The sequence below is a fragment of the Blastomyces gilchristii genome, assembly GCF_000003855.2.
Source record: "Blastomyces gilchristii SLH14081 genomic scaffold supercont1.6, whole genome shotgun sequence".
NCBI lineage: Eukaryota > Fungi > Ascomycota > Eurotiomycetes > Onygenales > Ajellomycetaceae > Blastomyces > Blastomyces gilchristii.
Genome location: NW_003101677.1, coordinates 1,103,664 through 1,121,450, shown reverse-complemented (window position 1 = coordinate 1,121,450; position 17,787 = coordinate 1,103,664). Strand labels below are relative to the sequence as shown.

Below are 17,787 nucleotides of genomic sequence, written 5' to 3'. Positions count from 1 at the left end.
CATCATCATCATCACCTCCTCCACCTCCAACCTCCACACCGTCTACCGTATACCACTTCCTTGCCACCAATCATCGCCTCTGTCTGTAACCTTGCTGCTGCTCCATGCGAATCCACTAACTCTCGTCCCTTGGTCTCGTCCTTTTGAACGGCCAGAACAAGAAGAACTCGCTTCTTTCGCCAGCTTCAGGTAGAAAGAATTGTCTCTTCCATCCTACTCTTCTTCCCTTCCACCATTTTCCCCATCCCCAAATTCTCTCTCTGCCTTCAATTTAACCAATACCAACCCGCGATACAAAAAAAAAAAGAAAAAAGAAAAAAAGAAAAAGAAAAGAAAAAAGGTTTTTTTTTTCCCTCCCTCTAGTTTGGCTTTGGCTAACAAGTCCTTACCAACAGCCCCCCATCTTGCACGGATTCTTGGGTCAAGCTATTCATTCCTTCTCCGTCCTACGCCTAAACTCCATGGCTATCTCATCTATTCCTTAATCCCAAATCCCCCACCCATTTTCTTCGTCAATAGAAAAATAATTACCTCACTGCCGTTCCATCCCATCTCTCAACCCGCATCTGATCCATACCTCCCGCTCGCTCTTATATAACGCGTGCTTCCGCCACAAAAAAGAAGCTTGCTCGTGATGGCAGGAGGGCCGCCCTACACAGTTCACTCTCCTACCCAGCAATCTCGCTACGCAAACTACTCTCCCTCTTCTTCGAGAGACAGGTCCTCCTATCCCAACAATGACCCCTACCAACCCCCTCCTCATACACCCCCCGCGTACCCCCCATCCTCCATGGCCCGGAGCCCGCACTTTGCCCACCCCCCTTCTCCAAGGATGAATACCACTCTCCCGCCCTTAAACGGGTCTGTGTCCCATCCCGACACCTCCCCGTCATATCACGCCCACTCTACATCCGCGACCCCTCAGTTCCCCCTACATCGTCCGTACGGGAACTCCCACATGGCCTCGTCGGCCCACTCTCCGCCTCCAAGCCTCTATAGCCAACAGGCTTCCTCCTCCTCCTCCCACCCTCACCCTCACCCGCATGGGGGCACGGAATCAATGACGCGATCGCCAAAGCGTGAACACGAGCCTATTCATGATATGAGGCCGAATAACATGGGATATTCGTCCCAGTCGCCTATGATGCGGGATACTAGGCCCGCTTCCCCGAAGGAATCCGTATGTTCCGATATCTAATCCCCGTTTTTCTTTTTATATGATATATATCTGTTATTGTTATTACGATGGGATTACTAACTTGTCCATTGAGTAGAAACCAGCTAGGACGGACCCCATGTCATTTGCAAGCATCCTTTCAGGTCCAACTGAGGAACGGCCCCCGCGGAAGAGTACTCCCCCACCCCAGGTCAGCAAGGTGAATGAACGCCCAGCAGTCGCCCCAGCCCCCAAAGTCGAAAAGCCCAAGCAGTCCGGTTCGGAAAGACGGCGACACCCGGTTCACTTGGAACCTTCCTACAACGATATTTCAACCCGCCCATCCACCAACGGCGTATCCGCAACAAAATCCGCCGCCCCCACAAATTCAAGGTCGAAGAAGTCCATAGCTGAGCGCGAGAGCGATAAGATCGCTAAAGCGATAGACCGGATCGATTCCATGGACAAGAGTGAGCTGGACGCTCCCGGATTTGAACATGAGTGGGCGCGTTACATCCGCAAAGGAAAGAAACGTGCTCGTGAAGTGGAGGCCGTCGAAGCACGGAAACGTAGGGTATGTTACGTCCCATTTCTCAAACTGGGATCTCATCTTGTATTTTTCTCCGTTTTAAACTAACAATATTTTTTTATATAGCGACGTCAAACCGAATTCCTGGAGACCCTAGCCAAAGTTTTCGAGAAACAAGTACTAAATGGGGCTGAACGGTTTAATCGCCATCATGAGGCCGCTGTTCAATCCGAAGTGCAACAGAAAGAGCTCCAGGATGAAAAGGAGCGGAAGAAGGACATGCAAAGAAAACGGCGTCGCGAGAACACTGTCCGCCTTGAGATGCAGAAGATGGACGAAGCTCGCCAGAAAGCCAACAAAGCGGAAGATGCTGCGGAGAAAGAGCGCCTAATGCGCGAGGTTGAAAAATCTCGCAAGAAAATCAAGAGTACGAAACGTGCCTTGGAGCGAGGCAACGAACCTGAGGAAATCAGTGAAGTGACCCCGATGGCTCCAAACCTCGAAGGCGGCACGACGAGCACTTTCCATGTCGCTTCGAAATCCCCCCCGCCAAAGAGGAAACCTGGAAAGTCCGGATCTTCCGCTCGGCTGAAAAAATCCAAGGAAAAGAAGCAAGCCGAAAAGGATGCTGCTGAAGCTGCCTATGCTGCCATGGAGAAAGATGACGAACTCGTTCCTCTTGCCCCCAAGGAGGATCCGAAGAAGGAAGCGTTGAAGAAAGAAGGCAAAGGTGCCCGCTCCAAGGAAACGACTCCGGCACCGCCCACGACGCCATTCGAGTCCAAAGCTTATAACGGGCTATATGAGTCAATCTGGAGAGAGATTGCTCGAAAAGATGTACCCAAAGTTTATCGTATCAAGGTTACTTCGTTGAGCACTCGCCAGGAGAATCTCCGTAAGACGGCCCAGCTGGCTAGCAAACAGGCTCGCAAATGGCAAGAACGTACCAACAAGAGTATGAAGGACACTCAAGCTCGGGCGAAGAGAACTATGCGGGAGATGATGTCATTTTGGAAACGGAATGAGCGTGAGGAGCGTGATCTGCGTCGCATGGCTGAGAGACAAGAGCTGGAACTGGCCAAGAAGGCAGAAGCTGATCGCGAGGCTAACCGCCAAAAACGAAAGCTGAACTTCTTGATTTCCCAGACCGAGCTATATTCTCATTTCATAGGCCGAAAGATCAAAACAAGTCAAGCGGAGCACACAGATGACATCGCTGGTGCCGATGCTACTGCTGCTGCTATAACCCCTAAAATTGATATCCCTCTTCCTGGAAACGATATGAATGCGGCACCAAAAGTCACCAGTTTCGAAGACCTCGATTTCGATGCAGAGGATGAAACTGTATTGCAACAAGCAGCGATGGCTAATGCTCAGAACGCCATCCAACAGGCCCAAGACCGGGCTCGGGCTTTCAACAACGAAGAAAACAAGATGGCTGCCTTCGATGAAGGGGAAATGAACTTCCAGAACCCTACAAGTCTTGGTGATGTTGAAGTTTCCCAGCCCAAGATGCTTACTGCCCAACTGAAGGAATATCAGTTAAAGGGTTTGAACTGGCTCGTCAATCTCTACGAGCAGGGCATCAACGGTATTCTTGCAGATGAGATGGGTCTAGGTAAAACTGTGCAATCCATCTCAGTCATGGCTTATCTTGCCGAAGTACATAATATCTGGGGCCCGTTCCTCGTTATCGCTCCCGCCTCGACGCTTCATAACTGGCAGCAGGAAATTTCACGATTCGTCCCCAACATCAAAGTCCTACCGTATTGGGGTTCCGCCAAGGATCGAAAAGTTCTACGAAAATTTTGGGATCGCAAACATATTACATACACAAAAGAGTCTGAGTTTCACGTTTTGGTAACATCCTACCAGTTGGTTGTGCTGGATGCGCAATATTTCCAAAAGGTGAAATGGCAGTATATGATTCTCGACGAAGCCCAGGCTATCAAATCTTCGCAGAGTTCGCGGTGGAAAAACCTTCTTGGTTTCCACTGCCGCAACCGGCTTCTGCTCACTGGTACTCCTATACAGAATAACATGCAGGAATTGTGGGCTTTGCTCCATTTCATTATGCCGACACTTTTTGATTCTCACGACGAGTTTAGCGAGTGGTTTTCCAAGGACATTGAGAGCCATGCCCAGAGTAATACGAAATTGAACGAGGATCAGTTGAAGCGATTGCACATGATTCTAAAGCCGTTTATGCTCCGTCGTATTAAGAAGCACGTCCAAAAGGAACTTGGCGATAAGGTGGAAAAGGATGTTTTCTGTGACCTTACTTACCGCCAACGCGCATATTACACTAACCTTCGGAATCGTGTCAGCATTATGGACCTTATCGAGAAGGCTGCTATTGGAGATGATTCGGATAGCACAACATTGATGAACTTGGTTATGCAATTCCGGAAGGTCTGTAACCACCCGGATCTATTTGAGCGGGCCGAGACCACTTCCCCATTCTCTGCAGCCTATTTCGCGGAAACTGCATCTTTCCTACGAGAAGGACCGTTTGTCGATGTTGCATATTCAACTCGAAACACTATTGAATATGATCTACCCCGCCTACTTTGTAGTTCACATGGACGCCTCGATGTTGCTGGACCAGGAAATGACAGGGCTGGATTCACTGGCAAATACCTCTCTCACATGATGAATATCTGGACACCGGAAAATATCAGGGAAAGCTTGAAACAAGACCAGGCATTTTCTTGGCTGCGATTTGCTGACACTTCCGTTGGCGAGGCTTGTGAACTTTCCCGCAAGGGAGTGTTTGAGCGTGCAATCAAACGTCGTGGATATTCAAACCGTCTTTCCCGCTTCATGGTCGCTTATGATGATGTGGAAGATGACGCTTCCTCAGCGGTGCCGGCTCATAGCCTGTTTAACATCGTGGAGCGGAGTGATCGTCGGGCGTTGGCGGAAATTACTCGGGAAGGTCGTATGAATGAGTTGCTGAATATTTCCAGCAATACATTTGAGAATGAAGGGTTGGATCAAATCGAGCCGTGTGGTAAGCCTGGAGCGTCAGCGCCGCCAATCACCATCTCGTGCTCTAACCAGTTCGCCAACTTCGAAATCCGAGACACCTTGTTCAACAGTTCCGTGAAGCACGCCCTATTTGGAACAACGACACGGGCCATGGATGCTGAGATTCTGGAGAAGAAGCTGGATCCAGCTCAATTCAGGCTCACACCAATGCTTCCCCAACCGTTATCAGCTAAGGGGCGGTATACCAATATCTCGGTGCCGTCAATGAGGCGGTTTGTGACAGATTCTGGTAAACTAGCTAAACTGGACGAACTCCTTCACGAACTCAAAGCTGGTGGCCACCGTGTCCTTCTCTACTTCCAAATGACCCGCATGATAGACCTGATGGAAGAATACCTAACCTACCGCAACTACAAATACTGCCGACTAGACGGCAGCACCAAGCTCGAAGACCGCCGCGACACAGTCCTGGACTTCCAACAACGGCCCGAAATATTCGTATTCCTCCTCTCCACCCGCGCGGGTGGTCTGGGCATCAACCTCACAGCCGCCGACACCGTCATCTTCTACGACTCCGACTGGAACCCGACCATCGACTCGCAGGCGATGGACCGAGCCCACCGGCTCGGCCAAACCAAGCAAGTCACTGTCTACCGCCTCATCACCCGCGGGACCATCGAAGAGCGCATCCGCAAGCGCGCGCTGCAGAAGGAAGAAGTGCAGCGTGTGGTCATCTCTGGCGGCTCCGGTGCGGGTGTTGACTTTAACACGCGGAGCCGCGAGAATCGCACGAAGGATATTGCCATGTGGCTTGCGGATGATAACCAGGCGGAGATGATTGAACAGCTGGAGAAGGAGGCAATGGATAAAGCGGAGGAGATGGGGACGACGGGGAAGAAGGGCGGTGGAAGAAAAGGTGCTGCTGCCGCTGCCGCTGGTGGGAAGAGGAAGAGGGATGTCACATTGGATGATATGTATCATGAAGGTATGTCATTGGAAAAAAAAAAAATACATCCTACACTACAAAGGCGTAAAAAGTTCCTTGTTCCCGCTGACTCATGTTATTATTTCCAGGTGAGGGACATTTCGAAGACGCCAGCGCAAAACCATCCGGTGCTGCTACGCCCGTGTCTGCGGGGGATAATAATAATAATACTACATCATTCACCGCCGGCTCTAAATCTAGACGCGGCGGTCGTGGTGGTGGAAGTGGAGGTGCCGGCCGGTCGAAGAAAGCGAAGACAACCAAGGAGAGACTGCGGTTGATTGATGGGGATGATTGATTGATTTTTTTTATTCTGTTGTGTACAACAACAAGGTACAGGAAAGGAAAGACAAAGTGGGTTGTTTTGTGTTTCTTTTTGGGTTTGTCTATTTTCTCTCTAGGTATTATTTACTTGCTCACTTGTTTGAATTTTTTTTTTCTTTTTTTTTTACACCTTTATTTTTAATAATAAAGATATACGGGAAGAAAAACGGGGAAAAAGCAACAGCTCTGTCTCACGCTGTTCTATTCTTTCATTTGTTTCTTCTATTCTATTTACATGTGTATATTACTCCATAGGCTCTTTTTTTCTTTCTTTTTTCTTATACTCTTCACATCTGTTCTCTATTTCTCATTTCTTTGTTCTTGAGTGCTTCTCCCTCTTCTCCTTAATCTTTTTCTTGTTTTTCACTTCTTGTTTAGCCTATCTTGTATACGTTTCACCCATCTTATCTTATCTTTTGTGTTTGATTATTCATTTATCTATTAACTTAACCTCTTCATTTGTCAAGTAGAGTGAGGGGTTTTCTTAAGAGGTGGTGGTGTCTGTCGGTTGGTTGGTTGGTTGGTTGGTCTGATTGGTTATGATATGATATAACTATGATGATAGTTACAGTACCGTACCTCTCTGATTTAAAAGTTTGAAAACACCTGTTTTTTACAGTTCAACCTGACACTGTTGTATTTTTTTTTTCTCTTCTTTTCTTTCCAAAGTGATATCTGATTATATAGTTATATTAGACTAGCTTTATTTTTGAAAATAAACAGCATTTTGGTTCTTCGTGTGAATGAAAAAGAATAATGATTGCTTCTTAACGCACAATAAAACTATATTTATTATATCTAAAAATACCCGCCCAATCGCACCGACCTGCTTAGTCAGATTAAAATTCTTGATTGGCGGCATCCGAGCCAATCAGCAGCGTCTTATTAATCTGTGCAGAATTCCCATCCCAAATTGTTCAGACTGTCAGACTCTCCGCATTCTTCTTATTCTTCACGATCCCCAAACCACCAACCACCACCCGCCAGGAGAACGAAGCAAGGGCGGTATCAGTCATCCGGGCGCAATCAAGCACAATTGATATCCTGCCTCGTACCTCCACCCCAAGAAATTCAAGAGCCAACTGATCAAAAACGACATATACCAAGGGACCACAAACGAAACCATGGAGGCGCTGCTGAACCAGTCACGCTCGCTCTGCCCTTTCCTGCAGCGGACTTCCCCCGCTGCCCTCCGTGCCCTCTCGACCCCAGCCAGGCAACCCAATGCCGGCCCCAGTCCCAGGGGAGGCACCATTTCCAACCTGCAGGTCATTGCCCGCCGATGCCCCATCATGAGCAAGGCGCTTGCCGTCCAGAGTGCTCGCATGGCTACTCCCAGGGCATTCAGCACCTTTGCCGGTGGTGTCTCTGGGGGCGGCGCGAAGGGCGTCAAGGGAATGCGTGCCCCTGGTGCTGGCAAGAGGAGGTTCCATACCTCTGCGAGTAAGGAGGCGGCGATTGGGCAGGGTGCTGCTGTTAGGAAGCATGAGAATGGTGAGTTTTTCTGTGTTTGCTTGAAGTTTACCCGTATCTATCCCATCTATTTTTTATTTTTACTTTATTTTTATTGTATTTTTTGTCACTTTTCTTCCCGGTTACTGATGACTCTGAAATTAGTTCATCCGCCACTTTCCGAGGTTCAAGCCGGGAAGCCTGCTATGGCAGAAACAATGACTGTTTTCCCAGGCCCCAAGCCGGAGGCCCCCTCGATCAGCAAATTTGACTATGAGGGGTTCTATAATAACGAGCTTGAAAAGAAGCATAAGGATAAGTCCTATCGCTATTTCAATAATATCAATCGGCTTGCCCAAAATTTCCCGCGTGCGCACATGTCCGATGCGCACGAACAGGTGACCGTGTGGTGCGCCAACGACTACCTCGGCATGGGACGGAATCCGAAGGTTCTTCGAACTATGCACGAAACCCTCGATAACTACGGGGCTGGTGCTGGAGGTACTCGTAATATTTCAGGCCACAATCAACATGCTGTTGGGCTGGAGGAGGCTCTTGCCAAGCTACATGGCAAAGATGCTGCGCTGGTGTTTAGTTCCTGCTTTGTTGCCAACGATGCCACTTTGGCCACGCTGGGAAGTAAACTTCCTGACTGCGTGATATTGTCAGACAGTTTGAATCATGCATCGATGATTCAGGGAATACGCCACTCCGGCGCGAAGAAGATGGTCTTCAAGCACAACGACTTACAAGATCTGGAGCAGAAACTGGCCTCTTTGCCCCTGTCTATCCCCAAGATCATCGCCTTTGAGTCGGTCTATAGTATGTGTGGATCTGTAGCTCCGATTGAAAAAATCTGTGACCTGGCGGATAAATATGGCGCTATCACTTTTCTCGATGAAGTCCATGCTGTCGGCATGTACGGACCACACGGTGCCGGCGTTGCCGAGCATCTCGATTTTGACGCTTACGCATCTCTGGATACGAGCAATCCTATGAGTACTAGAGGAACGATTATGGACCGAATTGACATTATAACCGGCACACTCGGAAAAGCCTACGGCTGCGTTGGTGGTTACATCGCCGGCTCCGCCTCCTTCGTCGACACCATCCGGTCCCTTGCCCCAGGGTTCATCTTCACAACATCTCTCCCACCCGCCACCATGGCCGGCGCTACGACCGCCATCAAATACCAGTCCTCATACGGCCGCGACCGTACCCTCCAACAACTCCACACCCGCGCGGTCAAAGCCGAATTGACAGCAAACGATATCCCCGTCATCCCGAACCCATCGCACATCGTTCCCATCCTCGTCGGAGACGCAGAGGTCGCAAGACAAGCGTCCGACATGCTCCTCAGAGACCACGGTATCTACGTCCAGGCCATCAACTACCCCACCGTCCCCAGGGGCGAGGAGCGGCTGCGCGTCACGCCGACCCCAGGCCACATCAAACCATACCGTGACGAGCTCGTCCAAGCCCTGCGGTGCGTCTGGGAACGCCTTGGCATCCGCAAGACGAGTGATTGGAAAGCGGCTGGCGGCTTCTTGGGCGTTGGAGTTGAAGACAGTGCGGAGAATCGCCCGCTCTGGAGTGACGCGCAGCTCGGGCTTAGTGCAGGCGAGGACGTGGAACAGGCGCTTGAGCGCGAGTTTAGAGCTGAGGCGTTGCATAGGGAGCAGATGATGCTGGAGATGCAGCAGGCTGATTTGAAGGCGCATGTTCATGTGAATAATACTGGATCTGCTGCTGCCACACCTGTCGGCGTTGCTGCGTAAGCAAGTAATGGAGGAAATCGAGAGCTTTCCGTTTTATTTTCTTTCCCTACTTCCCAAAAGCATGTCACCTCCCCTCTTGCTGGTAGCATCTTATCTTATCTTTCCTTTTGCAGTCCTGGCTCAAAGGCCTTTCTCCCGGCCTATCCTTCAGTCCTTACCTTAAATGCAACGTTTTCCTCACCCCCCAATGGCTGTTGGTGGTGGCTATTTTGTGACTTTGATGAATCGAAAGGTCGAGGATATATATTTCGAACTCTCGTTTTTGCACATAGAATCTATTTTGTGCGTGTACGTACATGTACCTATTGGCTATATTGACTATCTTGGCTATGCCTATTCATACGACCGCCATATTTTGGTCTTTTGGCACGGAATGGATATTCATTGACTTCATTTTTTTTGGTTATATTCTTTTACGGGTATTCAAAACTGTCACCCCTTGGGGCTATGCTGGGACTCGTTTGCCCGGTATATGCGTATGCTTGGATGGGGTTGGAGTTTTATTTTTTACCCTCCTCTTGATGCGCACATGACATTTTTAAATTTCCTTTTAGGTTATATGTAGCTGGTCGGCTACAACCATGCCAGGGTGGGCTATCTATCTATCCCATCCCTCTTAATGGAATTATCTCTTTCGATTCAAATCTGCTTTTACTGTACTTCACACTCTCATATTTGTGGCTCTCTTTTGATGGGTGGATGTAGAAATTTTAGTTATTTGTATATTCTTTTTATTGAGATCTAGAACGAGTTAAGAGATGGTAAGGAGATTATACGTATTCCCCTCCAAATGCAAGGAGAGGAAAATTTAAAAAAAAGAAAAGAAAAGAAAAGATAAAAGAAAAACAGGCATCACAGAATACGCAACCCGACTAACTATCCATTCAAACCACAAGAAGTTCTGAATGAATACAGAACAAACTCCCTCCCCTTTCTCCCCCTAAAAAAAACAAAAAAATAAAGAAAAAAACCCTTCCCACCAAAACCTCACCTCCTCCCCCCCCTACTAACCTTCGGAAACTCCACCGGAACCCTCAACCTCGCAATCCGCCTCGCCCCCGCCTCAACCTTACTCCTAACCCCCCACTTCGCAAACTCGCTCTCCCTCGGCTTCTCCACCTTGCACCCCAGCTCCCTAAAATACTGCTGGATGGTCTGGTACTCGAGGCTCAGATCATCGCGCAGATCCGCCGGGTCCGTGGCCAGTTCGTTGGGCGCAAACCCTGCTTCGGGCGGGATGTGCAAGGAGAGCGCGCAAATGGTTGTGTGGAGGAAGGTGATGTCTGTTTTGGAGAGGAAGGTGCGTTGGGGGACGAATTTGCGGCGGAGCGCGTCGAGGAAGGAGTCTGGGAGGTGGGTTTGTTTGTTTGTCACGGCGGCGGAGGAGGAGGAGGAAGAGGAGGAGGAAGAAAGTATGCGCCGCAGATCCTCGCGGGGCGGCAGTTTCTTGCTCCCCGCCGCTACCGCTGCCGACCCGGCCCCGCGACTCGGCTTCAGCGACCGCGACAGCTCGATCAGGATCATGATGTAGCGCAGCAATTGCAGCTGCGTCACATCGCCCGACCGCACGACGTGGTTGACCCGATGCGCCACGAAGCGCGAGGAGGAAAGCACCGGCTCCCCCGCGCCAATGGCGGCCTGCCACTCGTGGACGGGCATGGTGCGCAGGGTTGAGAGGCCGTTGGGCACCAAGGTGTCGATCGCGTAGACCTGCGACGGGTGCGTGGCGGAGAGGTTTGGTTGCGGGAGGGGTTTTGCGGCTTGGATTTCGGACTGGGCGGACTTTTGTGGGGAGCCGGAGACGGAGGTGGAGGTGTGTTCCTTGGGGATTGAGGAGAGGAGGGCGGATTCTGCGGGGGTGGGGCCGGAGCCGGCGGGGGCGTTGGAGAGGAGGGCGTTCTCTGCGATGGATTGGATGGCTTTGCGGGACTGTTTGGTGCCGAAGGCTTCGGTGAGGGCGGTGCGTTGGGCCCAGTTTGATTTCTGCGGTTTTAGGGGAGTTAGTTAGTGGATAGGTTTTTCTTTTTCTTTCTCTTTTCTTTTTTTCCTTCCCTTGCGGGAACGAAGCCATCGTAACAATACATATATGCATATATGTATAAGGGGAGATATATACCGTAACAACATCCCCATCACTCTCCCCATCATTAATAGCCTTCCTAGCCACGCGCCTCACACACCCGCGCACCGTCATCTTTCTAGCCTCCACGAGCTCCAGCTTGCCCGCGTCCGGGTCATAGACTGCCACATAGTGGTTCCAGAGAGTATCCAGCTCATTCTCGCCCTCTTTGCCAAGGAAGTCTATCCTTGGGTGTGCGGATGACTGCAAGAGGATTTCGGAAGTTGACAGGGTTGTGTTTGTAGTTGTCTTGTGCTTTTGTCGGTTTTGGCGCGGCCTTGAATATGCGGTTAGGGGGATGGAGCTGGGGATGCTGCTGATACCCGGTGTAGAGGCTATATATCATTTTTGTTTGTTAGCCATTTGTTTTTCCTTTCTCACTTTGCTGCTACTTTATGTCTTTGCGAAGGGGAATGCATATGCGTAGGAACAGAGCACGGTATGAATCCTTTCAAGCGTCCTTCTAAGCAACGGGACTTGTCCTACTCCCCCAAGAAGCTGCGAGAGCTTGTAAACAAGAAATAAAACAAAAAATAAAGAAGATGAATACCTATAACAGGCACCGCCCCATTCGTATTCTGCACAAACTGAACCTTGACCGCGGGGACAACAGGCGCCGCAAGAGCAGGTTTCTTGCTGGGTCGGTCGGGCTTTTCAGAAGCTCGTTTTCGCTTCTTCTCCGCTTTGTGGTGGATGCCCATGGTCGGTTTTGCTATGTGTGTGGGCTTTACAATTTCTTCAAATGCTCGAAGGTAGGATTAAAAACGTCTTTAATAAAGAAATTGGCTCTTTTTGGAGGCGGCTTGGTGGCGGTTAGTTTGCGGCGTTCTGGTGCTGCTGTCCGGGTGTTGGGGCGGCGGAGAGAGAAAAATTATATAAAAAATATAAAATCTCCACCGCTAAAATATTTCCCGGCGAAGATTTTGCACTAAACGCTGATCAACACCACGGCAATCAACCAACAAATAAATCCATTGATGGAATGGACTATTTACCCGTAATCCTACGATTGGAAAAAATAATATTACTTGAATTTTTCGACCAATGGATTTATAGTCACAGGATGAGAGCTAAGGCCACACTTATGAAGGGCCACACCCCGCGCACTCGTCCCAGAGTTAGAAAATGAGGCACGAACAAGCAAGGCAAAGAAACTGCCATTAAGAAATTCAGAAACAAAGATGATCAATAGACGAGAAGAAAAAAAAATTAGCCTTGTATTATTTTAAGTAAACCCCAACAGCTCCGTAATTCCTACAATGTTGATGTTTCCCCTTTCTTCCTTCACCTTGATCTGCACTCCCCCTGTTTAAGACGAGAACAAATCGCAAGCGAAGAGAAGAAAAGTGGAAATTAAAACATATCAGGAAAGGGGGGGGGAATTGACCAGCTCCCTCCCATCCACACAAAAATCAGACCCTTCGATTTGAAGGAATCAAAGGCGACAAAAGACATATGTGAGTTTTCCATTTAGCGCCTCTTCCTCCTTCCCCAACCCCCATTTCCCGCAACCGAACGTTTTAAATGAAAAAAAGCCAATCAAAAAACAAGAAATTCATGTCGTCAAATTTCTTTCCTTGTCGTAACTCTTCGTTAAGAAGTAAGATAAATAAAAAAAGGCGGAGCTCAGAACGGGTTGGGATGCTGAAAAATGGAAAAGGCATCTGAGCTACTGCTTTTATGACTAGGCGAAAGGAAAAGAGATAGGGCAATCGTGGTGTGTTCGTTTAAGATGATCGTATTCGTTCGAGTTTCATGTTCTTTTTGCTTTTGTTTGGGGGGAGGGAATTCAATCGGTGTGCGGTTTCATTTCAGCTCGGAGGGGAGCATGACTTAATGCATGGACGGAGAAAAAGCTGAGACGGAGTGGTCGAGTTGTTTACTTGCTGTAATGGGAGTTAGCTATACCGGAGATCAAATCCATTTGGGAAATAATATTTGATTATTTTGAAGAATAAAATGTGCGTGAACGAACCTTCTAGCCCGGACCTTTCTGCGCTTACGCTTCAGCCGTCGAACGCGCTTCTTTCTCCACTTAGCTCTCATCTTCGCAGAGTTTTGACTGTTGTCGTTGTGGGTGTGGTTAGCAATTGCATTCAATTGATATCAACATCAAATAGGTCATGCATGTTCTTGTGTTCCACGTCAATTGGCCGCAGTGTGCAGTGGCAATGCGGGGGTCAAGTAATATATCCATTTCCGTATAGGAGAGATGAATATACAACAGAGCAAGGAAGGGAATTGATAACTTACACTTCTTTGACGATGAGGGGGATGGTTGCTAAGAGGAAGAAGGAGAGAGAGCGTTGGAGTTGCTTTGTAGTGTGCGTGGCTGACTCAGCTGATTTTGCGCTAAGGGTTTAGTGGCTGTCCAAGCGAGAACCTGTGGTGATTATGTAATCAGTGGGAAAAGCGGATTTCTTGATTGGATGCGAGGAGACACGATAGAGGTAATATTAGGCGGAAGAGTGTAATTTGATTACTTTAGAGAACTAAATAAGGGGAAAAAATATCATAAGAATTGAACAATAGTCCACGTGCCCAAAACGGCGCGATAACGGTAAAAATGAAATGGCATAAACAGAAAACTTGGAAAAGAGGACAAAGAGTGGAAAACGCCAAAGCACCCAGAGCATTAAAAAAAAAAGGAAGCAAAAGTCATCAATCAAGCGGCGGCGGCAGCAGCAGCAGGGGCAGAGGCAACACCAGCTGCGACGGGCTGACTTTCAACGCCAATAGTAGCCTGCACGCCAACCCGTTCCTTGCCCAAAAGATCAGCAAGTAGAGGGCTTGGGCGGCTGTCCCTATGAGGTTGGAACACCGCCTGTGTGGCCTTGTACTTATGCACGCTCTCCAGGTAGATATCAAAAAGATAAGAGGAATCGAGCGGGCCTCCTTTTGCCTCCGGGTGGAATTGGGTGCTGAAGATAGGTCGGGTCTTGTGGATCAGGCCTAAAGACAACCAAGTTAATAAATACGACGTAAAAAGTTTAGGTGCAGAGAAAATATATGGATGTTACTAACCTTCGTTGCTAGAGTCGTTGAGGTTGATGAAGTAGGGCTTCCAGTCGCTTGGGAGCGTAGAAGCATCAACGGCATATCCGTGATTCTGGCTGGTAATATGACAGCGGCCCGTGGTCAAATCCAGAGCAGGGATGTTGTGGGCACGGTTGCCGTACTTCAGCTTGATTGTTCGAGCACCAGCGGCCAGGGCAATGAGCTGATGGCCAAGGCAAATACCCATTACTGGCACTTGGGACGTCTCCATCAATTTGCGGAGGTTGTAGACAGTATCCTGGCAGTGGGTTGGGTCGCCGGGTCCGTTGGAGACGAACACACCGTCGAAGTGGTGCGCAACTTTGTGGATAGGATAGTTGTGAGGGAAGACAGTGATGCTGGCTCCCCGGTTGACAAGACTTCTCAGGATATTCTCCTTAACGCCGCAGTCGATGACGGCGACGTGTGCGGTGCTATTTCCAGGGCTAACATGGAAGGGGGCCTTGGTGCTAACCTTTTGCACCAAGTTAATTTGCTCCGGGTCAACGAAGGCCTCGTCCTGATCAGCATCGTATTCCTCGCCAATTGTGATTCGGGCCAGGGAGGAACCCTGCTCACGAAGATAGGTGACAATTTCACGAGTGTCAACTCCAGAAATGGCGGGTACACCTTCCCTAGTGCACCATTCACCGAGACTCTCAACAGCGGTCCAGTGGCTGTAGCGCTCGGCAACATCGGCAACGACAACGCCAACAGCCTGGAGGCTGGGAGATTCAAAGTATTTAAGAAGGCCATTCTCGTCCCTTTCAGCAGACGGCACGCCGTAGTTGCCAATTAAAGGCTGGGTGAAGACCAAAATCTGGCCACGATAAGAAGGGTCACTCAAGGACTCCGGGTATCCTACGAGGGAAGTGGTGAAGACAGCTTCACCGGAGATGTTTGCCTTGGCACCAAACGACTTCCCGTGGAATACCGGACCATCTCTGATCGTGAATGTCGCCCTGTCATGAGCCGATGGGGTGACTTTCTTAGGTGGGGGAGCGGTCTGGAGAGGATCGGTTCGGCTGACAGTAGCCATGAATCGAGCATTAAAGGCCGGAGTCCTCAGAGCAGCGGTAGCATGAGCCCCCGCTGGGACTGATTTGATAATTCGTGCAAACATAATTGTTGATTTTTTCTTTTTGTCTCTACAGTTTTATAACTCAACTCTCAACTAGCGCGATGTATGACTCAATTTACCGAAGCTTTCCAGAGGTGATCTGGAACGGGGATTTGAGTTAGTTTAGGCGTCAATGGGATGGGATGGGATGGTAGAGTTCAAGCATTTTGGGCATACCAGATATGTAGTCCTAAATCACAAAAGTCAGTCAGAGATCACAGTCATGAGAAATGATGCTGGTTGGGGAGCCATTTTCCCCGACTCTGGGAGGCAGACATACCTGAGAAGTAAAGATTGAAGGAATTACACGCATAAGCGCTGTTGTGCTCGTCAAGCACTTAAATATACTATGTGTAGTGGGTACTGGGTACTCAGATGAGTGTGGAAGAAGGCATTGAGAGAACTGGCTGTGTGGGTGGTGCAATGTGTCGAGCGTCGTGATGGTGTAGAAAGGAAGCAAAAAAGACGGTGAATCCGGGAGGGGAGAAAAAGAACAGCGAAAAAAAGTTTTTGACTCAGGGCGGTGTCGGGCGGGCGCTGTTGGGCCAATGAGCCAATGAGAGCGTGGCGAAAGGCGTGTATCGTTGCCGTCCTGTACGGCCATTTCTCTGCACTAGTGGCGGTGGTATTGGCGTAACGGCATGTAATACGGTACTGTTTTTGAGCTTGAGAGCCGCCTTGGGATGTTCTATCCCTCGATCTATCCTGGACTATCCTGGACTACATACCTGGATCGAGATGGTGAACCCGCTATCAGAAGAGTTACCTATGACTCTCCCGTTCCTTACCATGGGATGAGACATCTATGAACGCTGAAGGCATGATATTTTAAGCTATCATCTACACGAGTATAGGCAGCTAAACTTCGCCATTCCCATAGATCTATGTGTATATATTATATATTGCCTCACTTCCGAAATACATTGGAAGCCCGCTGATGATATCCTATTACTAGTGGAGTTGCGCAAACGTGCCCAGCGGAAAGATAACTCTAGATTAGCCGGACATGAATCTGACACAGGAGTTTTCTCGGGAAGACTGCCCTGAGGTGCTGAAGAGAGAGTAACGGCATCGGGATGGATTTATTAGCACCCGCCACATGTCTAACGTTATACTAGATAATCATTTATGGGCAGCAAAACCCTTACTTGCAGGAACAGTATGCGGCTTCGTTGGAAAAAAAAAAGCGTTTCCCTTTCGCAAATGGTTGTTCTATGGTTTAGAGGTTTGTTAAACATATCGTCATTCTCCGAAGATTTACTTCTGCTGAAAGCATCTCCAGCCCTTTGTGAAATGCATTTACTAAACTAAATCGTTGATGTATTAAATATTCCGGATCATCCATTCAAAACGCTGTAGCCTGCGTGATGGTTGCAATGTGGAAAAATCTTCAAGATATATAGATATTTTTACTTGATAACGCTGGCAGTGTCTGAAAGCCCTCTCATTTTCCCTATTTCATAAGAAGAGCTCTTTATCCCCAATCCCGATCACAATGGTCTGTCAAACGCAGCGGGTAATCAGGCCAGACAGACAACCCGCCGCCTCCTTTCCCTCGCCCTAGTTCTCATCTCTCACACACCAGTAGCCCATAATCTACAATACACCACAATGTCAATTTTCGCATCACTCAACACCCCACACACTCCCATAAATTCAAAAAAAAATAAAAAAATAAAAAAAGCAGAGTTTAACCCTCACTATTGGTTTTTACATACCACATTCACCGGTCTCTCAAGCAAGGTACGCATTCCTCATCGCAGCAATCCTAACAGTTCGGGGCACCGGGGATGCTACATTGCCAGGCGCAGTCGTCATACGCATCCTTGTTATCACATGCGTTCACGACAGATGATTCAGTGAGGAAGAGAGCGATGAGTGAGGGTTTCATGTTTTTGTAAGTTAAGAAGGGATCTGTGGTTGGTGGTGGTGTCGAGTGGTATTTTGAAAGAGGCGGGCAATAAAAATTGAGGATGGATTTAAAGTGTTTTCTTCTTCTTCTTCTGTTTTTCTTTTTCTTTTTTCTTTTTCTTTTTTCTTTTTTTCTTTTTTTCTTTTTTTTTTCTTGTTCTGCTAATAATGTGGAGGGGATTCTGGTCTAGTTTTACTATATCAGGCTTGCTGAATGTGCTCTGACTTCTGTCTTGCTTTCTCAATGAGCGATCCCTTCATATTATCATGAAGCTCTGAATGGATGTGGTGCTCTCGATAAGCTTGTCCAAAACATTTGTTACATTTATGCACTGCGCAAGTCAAAAGATGATATGTTATGTCAGTATAGATACCTCTAAATTATC

The 17,787-nt window shown here is 48.5% G+C and overlaps 4 protein-coding genes across 4 annotated transcripts; 2 read left to right on the top strand and 2 right to left on the bottom strand.

Moving 5' to 3' along the window:
* Positions 1–291: 291 nt before the first annotated feature.
* On the top strand, positions 292–6,724 carry BDBG_03856 (DNA helicase INO80). Its single transcript, XM_002625751.2, has 5 exons — positions 292–340; positions 396–1,180; positions 1,275–1,730; positions 1,812–5,661; positions 5,751–6,724. The coding sequence occupies exons 2-5, from the start codon at positions 635–637 to the stop codon at positions 5,957–5,959; spliced, it is 5,061 nt and encodes a 1,686-aa protein (XP_002625797.1). The 5' UTR covers positions 292–340; positions 396–634; the 3' UTR covers positions 5,960–6,724.
* Positions 6,725–6,859: 135 nt separating this feature from the next.
* BDBG_03855 (5-aminolevulinate synthase, mitochondrial) lies at positions 6,860–10,100 on the top strand. The gene is made up of 2 exons (XM_002625750.2): positions 6,860–7,479; positions 7,603–10,100. The coding sequence occupies exons 1-2, from the start codon at positions 7,110–7,112 to the stop codon at positions 9,213–9,215; spliced, it is 1,983 nt and encodes a 660-aa protein (XP_002625796.1). The 5' UTR covers positions 6,860–7,109; the 3' UTR covers positions 9,216–10,100.
* On the bottom strand, positions 10,019–12,188 carry BDBG_03854 (DNA-directed RNA polymerase I subunit RPA49). Its single transcript, XM_002625749.2, has 3 exons — positions 11,885–12,188; positions 11,332–11,669; positions 10,019–11,198 (listed from the first exon to the last, which is right to left on the bottom strand). Exons 1-3 carry the CDS (start codon positions 12,033–12,035, stop codon positions 10,203–10,205), a joined length of 1,485 nt encoding a protein of 494 aa, XP_002625795.1. The 5' UTR covers positions 12,036–12,188; the 3' UTR covers positions 10,019–10,202.
* A 3-nt stretch (positions 12,189–12,191) lies between these two features.
* Positions 12,192–16,256, bottom strand: BDBG_03853 (carbamoyl-phosphate synthase arginine-specific small chain). The gene is made up of 6 exons (XM_002625748.2): positions 15,771–16,256; positions 15,668–15,680; positions 14,359–15,590; positions 13,588–14,286; positions 13,310–13,396; positions 12,192–13,220 (listed from the first exon to the last, which is right to left on the bottom strand). Exons 3-4 carry the CDS (start codon positions 15,491–15,493, stop codon positions 14,000–14,002), a joined length of 1,422 nt encoding a protein of 473 aa, XP_002625794.1. The 5' UTR covers positions 15,494–15,590; positions 15,668–15,680; positions 15,771–16,256; the 3' UTR covers positions 12,192–13,220; positions 13,310–13,396; positions 13,588–13,999.
* Between the last annotated feature and the right edge of the window lie 1,531 nt (positions 16,257–17,787).

Coding starts and splice junctions, on each gene's coding strand:
- BDBG_03854 (XM_002625749.2), bottom strand. CDS start 12,035: ATGGGCATCCACCACAAAGCGGAGAAGAAGCGAAAACGAGCTTCTGAA. Junction 11,670..11,884: donor TGGGGCGGTGCCTGTTATAG/GTATTCATCTTC, acceptor AATGATATATAG/CCTCTACACCGGGTATCAGC. Junction 11,199..11,331: donor GTGATGGGGATGTTGTTACG/GTATATATCTCC, acceptor CTAAAACCGCAG/AAATCAAACTGGGCCCAACG.
- BDBG_03855 (XM_002625750.2), top strand. CDS start 7,110: ATGGAGGCGCTGCTGAACCAGTCACGCTCGCTCTGCCCTTTCCTGCAG. Junction 7,480..7,602: donor TGTTAGGAAGCATGAGAATG/GTGAGTTTTTCT, acceptor CTCTGAAATTAG/TTCATCCGCCACTTTCCGAG.
- BDBG_03853 (XM_002625748.2), bottom strand. CDS start 15,493: ATGTTTGCACGAATTATCAAATCAGTCCCAGCGGGGGCTCATGCTACC. Junction 14,287..14,358: donor CAACGACTCTAGCAACGAAG/GTTAGTAACATC, acceptor GGTTGTCTTTAG/GCCTGATCCACAAGACCCGA.
- BDBG_03856 (XM_002625751.2), top strand. CDS start 635: ATGGCAGGAGGGCCGCCCTACACAGTTCACTCTCCTACCCAGCAATCT. Junction 1,181..1,274: donor CCGCTTCCCCGAAGGAATCC/GTATGTTCCGAT, acceptor TCCATTGAGTAG/AAACCAGCTAGGACGGACCC. Junction 1,731..1,811: donor TCGAAGCACGGAAACGTAGG/GTATGTTACGTC, acceptor TTTTTTATATAG/CGACGTCAAACCGAATTCCT.